We start from the raw sequence: 5,792 nt of genomic DNA, 5'->3' as shown, positions 1-5,792 counted from the left end.
GCAGGGTGCCGTGCCCCAGGGGCTGAACTGCGCTGGGAGATGACCAGTGGCTCTGGCCTGCCCTTACGTATTTAGTTGTCAGCTTAATCTCTGGTGGGGAGAGTTCAGCGCCGGTGCTGGTTTGTGGCCTCCCTTCTGTCTGTAACGAGGAGAAGCTTCTCCGCTGAGGAAAACCCGGCAACAGCAAAGAGGACGTTAATGGAGCTTTTCATGTGTGTTCTCTCATTTGCAAGACGTGGGACGTTGTGGGAGACGTCGGACTTGCAACCACATTGCGGGAGCTTGTGTTATTTACTGCTGTGGCTGGTTCCTACTTCCTTTAATTCCCAGGCAGCTGAGATCTCTGTTCGCGTTTTCAGCATTGTTCGCGCAGGTGTCACATATTGCATTTGAACTGGAGCTACCCTGTGCGTTTGGATTAATAAGGACAGGACAGGCCAATGCTCCTGGTTTGGAAATAGAGAACCATATGTAGAAGGGTTGGTTTCCCTCTTAATTTGCCCTGGGAATATTTGTTTCTGGGCAGTAGGCTGTTGAGAAACAAGTTCAGATTATCACTTAAAGTTATATGGGAAGTCTTGAGATTTGAGATATCAACTAACAAAGGAACGTAATGTACTTTCGTGTGTATTTTTGTTAGTACGTCTATAAAAGATACATAATTTAGTGACATTGTATATGCGTGTGTGTAATACAAAGACAAATTTATCCAAGAGCTTTCTTTCCCCTGCAGTCCTTCTGGTTCTGACCCTCTGATTGTCTCTGGTCTTGTATAAGTTTTCTGAGGGAACTGGTCACTTGAGGACTTACTTCCAAGTCCTGTGGCTTTTCAAGTGGGAGCATTTATGTGTAAGTATGTAGGGATTACACATATGAAATTATGGTTGTTTTTTAACATCCCAGTTAACACAATAACCCTATGAAAGCCAGCACAGAAAGTAGTCAGAAGGCTAATCCTTGCAATACTTATGTTCCCTTTTACTTATTTCAGTGTGTATTTATCTCTGTGCTTGTATCCTTCTCCGCAGGCAGAGCTGGGCCTGAATGAGCACCACCAGAACGAAGTGATCAGCTACATGCGCTTCGCTCGTTTCAAGCGTGGCCTGTGTCTTAAAACAGTGGATTCTTGTTTTCAGGACCTTAAGGACAGCAGGTAACAGGAGGGGTGGGGTGGGGTTCTGAGCAAGAATAAAGAAAAATATGCTGGCAACAGTTGCACGTTTAAATGCTTTATGGGGTGACTTTTCTCTGTTTACATTCATATGTTCTTAGTGAGGAAGAAAGACCGAATAGTTTCATTTAAAAAAAAAAAAACAAAACAAATTGTTGACATTCTTAGGAATTAGCATAGATATTGGCAGCATGACATTGCTTTATATCTTGCTTCTGATGTCTAAATTTGATGTAAGACTATAGAGGAAGTAATATTTGTGATTGTAATGTTTCCAAGATAAAATTTAAATACAATAAACAATTAGTAGTGACACGGTCATCTGATAACTACTGCAGTGGATGTTTTCAGAAGGACATTGATTATGTGAGAGTGATACCTATGTAGTGAGGTCTCATAACAATGCCAAATTGTTACCTTTATCATATGTGACTCATCTTGACTGCTCTGTTTAGACTTGTTGAGGAGACCTTCACAGCTGATGAGGTGAAAGAGATGCTGGATGGACTGCGGACTGTTGTGCACAGCGAAGTGGAGTCAGAGCTCATAAATACAACTTACACCAATGTTCTTCTTCTGCGGCAGCTGTTTTCGCAGGCTGAGAAATGGTACCTGAAGTTACAGACAGACATCTCCGAACTGGAGAATCGGTAACATATACTGGCCTATGCAAAATGCCTTTCAGTAAAAAGAAACCTGCAAAGTGTTGACTATTTGCATGCTTTTCCTAGGCACAGAAAGCTGTTCTTTTACTATTGTATTGATGATAGGTTAGATTCAAGTCTTTCGTCTATAAAGTAGCAAGATACACAATAATCTCAAATTTGAAACATCAGGAAGATGTTTTTATTGGTAATATTCTTACTTGAATTAATCAGTTAAGAGCAGGTGATAGGTTTTGATTAAAAAGCCTTTTTTTGTCTGAGTAGATTATATTTTAATCAAGGATGCTAAATCTTAGAGTTCTAATGCATATACCATGCCATTGTATGACATGATCTGTTGCATTTGTTGTGTTTGCATAGGACTTAATTCCATACTTCTAATGAGAATCTTAAATACCATAAAAAGCATAGCATCAGTCTGGTAAAATGTGTTTTGTAGCATAGCCATTTTAGTAAATAAATGTTTCCCTTTATTTTTCTTTTCAAGAGAATTGTTGGATCAGGTTGCTGAGTTTGAAAAGTCAGAATTTACATCTTCGAACAAGAAGGTAGTGTTTTATTTTAATCAAATCATAATTAAATGTCATGTGGTTGCTGCAGCACCAATAGTCTTGTAAATTCAAGTTTTCAATCCCTTTATATCTTTGTGCAGTGTTTTTGTTCAACTTTAGCTGAAAGTGAAAGATAGAACTTAGGAGCCAAGGTACCATTAAAAAATGAACTTGAACTAAAGGGTCATTCATTTGCTTTACAAGAGAAAGCTGAATTGCCTGTCAGTAGTTATTTTACAGACTCAAAGTATACTTTTCTTCTTCCTAGAAATCTGTATAATGTAATTTCTTAATCTTTATTATTTCTTTAGCGCAGTGCAGAACTCATGAAACCAAAACTGGCTCCATTAAATGAAGGTGGCTCAGAGTTGCTAAACAAGGTAAGAGCTTGCCTGCTCATTGTTGTTAATGACCATTCTGCTTATCCAACTGAACTGGAAAGCTGTCCAGTAATATTTGTGTAATGTGCCTGCTCTGTGTAGACATCAAGGTATTATACACCGGAATGTAAAGCGAGATGCTAACAAATCGATAAATATTGTAAAGCATCTTAAATTTATTGTGCGGTTGTCGTCTCTAACATGTATTGCAATATTGACCTTCCTTTTGCAAAGACATTTTGGCCTTTGTAATGATTTCTTTTTCCATTTAATGAGGTAAATTAGTAAACAGTATTCTGTTCCGTGCAGCTGGCTGGCTTTCCAACAAGGAAGTAAATTAAAATGTGTAGCTGTGCCTGTTGATTGAAAATCAAAGTGATGAGCAGCAATGAGATTCCTTTATCTTGAATCTTGATAGTAGCAAGACGCTGAGCTCACTGATCTCAGTTCAGTAAAGCACGTGCTAAATTTAAGTGAATGGTCCTATATATTACAGTACAATTGGAGACTTAAATTTCTATCTGACCAAGGCAGAAAACACAATCAAGAATGGATTACTGATTTCTTATGAAAGACATTTTATAAGCATTTAGAAGCTTGTTTGCTTTCCTAGGCTATGAAATGTATTTTCTTACCTGAAATATTTGGAAAATTCAAAATAGCACAAGAGTGTTCACAAACTTTTTCTTGTTCATTAACCCAAAGAGAGTTGCTTGTCTCCAAGAAGAAAATGAAAAATTGAAGACGAGACTCAAGACCATAGAAACACAGGTAAATTCCCTATAAGCTTGGATACTTCATGCTGTTTACATATTAAATAATATCTCATTAAGAATCTCATGGTTATTATTCTCAAATTTTCAATTAAAATATGTTTCTGAGGTTTTACGGTTTCAATGTATCACAGGCTACAGCTGCATTAGATGAAAAGTCCAAACTAGAGAAGTCACTGAAGGATTTACAGATGATCCAAGGAGACCAAAAGGTAAACAAAAGTTCAGATTTCCCCACCCTCATTTAACACAACTGGTGTCTGTACATGTAAAATGTTGGTCTGTATGGTGAGTTTCTTTTGTGGCAAATACAAAAGTTCAAGTTAGTATCGTCAGGTTCCTGCTGGTCTGGCAGCCAGCAGATAATCCAGAATGTTAGTTGATTTTATGACACTTACTTTATGTCACATAGACCATACTGAATTACTATCAGAAAGTATAGGTACTACCAGGACATATTATTTCAGAATTTGTATTTTCAGGGGTGATATTTGTATTAACAGATACAAATTCATTTTGGCTTGTTTCTTCCTGTTTACTAATGAAAGAATGACATCTAATCTGGTTTTTGTAGCAACAATAAAACACAACTAGAACACTTTAATCCCACTATTTTGAGAAACTGACTTCTTAAAATTCCTGCAGTATTTACAGATTTGGAAGTGAAGTTCAATATAGTAAAACATTTCCACTTTAGTTTTCATATTTTAATCCTGATTTCTTTTTATTTTGCTTTCTGTCTGGTTTGTGGTATGTACTTGGCTTTCTTAATATCTTAGAATTTGATCTAGTAACTTTCAAAATCTCTATTCAATATTATTATTTAATAGGGAACTTGATTTATTGGTCATGGCTAATGTTTTCTTTATGTGTTTTGTTAAGCCTTAAATTATTGAAGGTTTAAAATACTAAAGGGGTTTATTAAATCCTGGATAATAGTGCTGTTAGTTCTAAAAGATCAGAATGAAATCTCATCCTGTTTTTCTAGTTAAACATAAATTGGCATCAATGTCAGGGCTGCTATCTTCGGCACTTCTAATTTATGCTTTACAGGAATAGCATGAATGTAATTATTAAAAATTAAGATGTACCCACTTTATGTGGAATTTTGCACTTGACGCTTTAAATATTTCTTCTCTTGCATTTGACATTCTTAAAATATTTCTTTTGTAGACTGATGCAAACCAGGATATCACTGAACTGGAGAATAAAGTGGCAGCTTTGAAATGCCAGTTTGAGAAGACTCTGAGTGACTCTACCGCAAACCAAAAATTATTGGAAGAGAACTTGGTGACAACGAAACATGACTTGCTTAAGGTTCAGGATCAGCTATCCACAGCTGAAAAGGTTAGTGTTTTATTGTAACGTAAAGCTGAGATCCTTACTCACATTTTAACTGATGAGTAATTTGAAAAGCATACACTACAGGGTCACACAGAGTTTACTGGGTCACACTTGTGCCAGTGTATTTTTGTTATTTCAGTGGGAAAACACAACTAACTGTATGACTATAACTAGGTGAGTACTTCAATTGTCTGTTTGTCTGCCTAGAATTTTTTGAATGAAAAGTGTGTTCCCAGTCTTCAGAAGACTTTTAGCCTGATTTCATCAGAAAATAGTTTGTGTTTCTGTCTCTCCCAGTGATATAATTTGAATCTACTAGCTGACTTCATCTACATTTGAATAAGTTAGGGAAAGTACTGTTCTGAAACTTGAGGAGGAAAAGCAAGTTATCTTTTTTTAAAAAGCCTATTAGCCTGGTTTTCATAATATGTAAGTATTATTATTATATAGGAATTAGAGAAGAAATTTCAGCAAACAGCTGCCTATCGCAACATGAAAGACATTCTCACTAAGAAGAACGAACAGATAAAGGATCTACGTAAAAAGCTTTCCAAGTAGGTGGTGGTGTTCTGTCCAAACAGGATCCTTGGTCTGGATCCATGTTATGCGCCTGCTTGGTTTTTATAAATGTGAAGCTGTCTCTAAAAGAAACACCCTGGCTATGATATTGCATAAAGAACTCTCACTCTGCAAATGTGAAGTGAGCTTTGGCAGCATGGATGCCTTAGACCTGTGCTGTAGGAGGGCAGAGGTGGAACTTAAAACTTCTGTTTAGACTTCTGCCTGTATTTTGGGATTTGTGGGTGGGTTCCTGGTCATTCCCTCATTCTACTATTTGGTAAACTGTCCAATTTTAAAAGGAGAAAATAGTCTGAGAAGTATATCCATTTGTCTGTGCCCTGAGACAT

General features: G+C 36.8%; 1 protein-coding gene across 1 annotated transcript in view; it reads left to right on the top strand.

Annotated features, from left to right (window-relative positions):
- The first annotated feature begins 1,033 nt into the window (after positions 1 to 1,033).
- Positions 1,034 to 5,792, top strand: part of LZTFL1 (leucine zipper transcription factor-like 1) — a 4,915-nt gene continuing 156 nt past the window's right edge. The window contains exons 1-8 of the mRNA XM_010074304.1: positions 1,034 to 1,153; positions 1,627 to 1,821; positions 2,324 to 2,389; positions 2,704 to 2,767; positions 3,473 to 3,538; positions 3,675 to 3,752; positions 4,714 to 4,887; positions 5,335 to 5,438. Coding sequence (XP_010072606.1) covers positions 1,077 to 1,153; positions 1,627 to 1,821; positions 2,324 to 2,389; positions 2,704 to 2,767; positions 3,473 to 3,538; positions 3,675 to 3,752; positions 4,714 to 4,887; positions 5,335 to 5,438 — 824 coding nt within the window. The 5' untranslated portion in view covers positions 1,034 to 1,076. The remainder of the gene's footprint in view (positions 1,154 to 1,626; positions 1,822 to 2,323; positions 2,390 to 2,703; positions 2,768 to 3,472; positions 3,539 to 3,674; positions 3,753 to 4,713; positions 4,888 to 5,334; positions 5,439 to 5,792) is intronic.

This window comes from Pterocles gutturalis, unplaced genomic scaffold, assembly GCF_000699245.1.
Source record: "Pterocles gutturalis isolate BGI_N339 unplaced genomic scaffold, ASM69924v1 scaffold31221, whole genome shotgun sequence".
Classification (NCBI taxonomy): Eukaryota; Metazoa; Chordata; class Aves; order Pterocliformes; family Pteroclidae; genus Pterocles; species Pterocles gutturalis.
The sequence above is the reverse complement of the archived record's forward strand: the minus strand, read 5'-3'. Positions and strand labels throughout refer to the sequence as shown.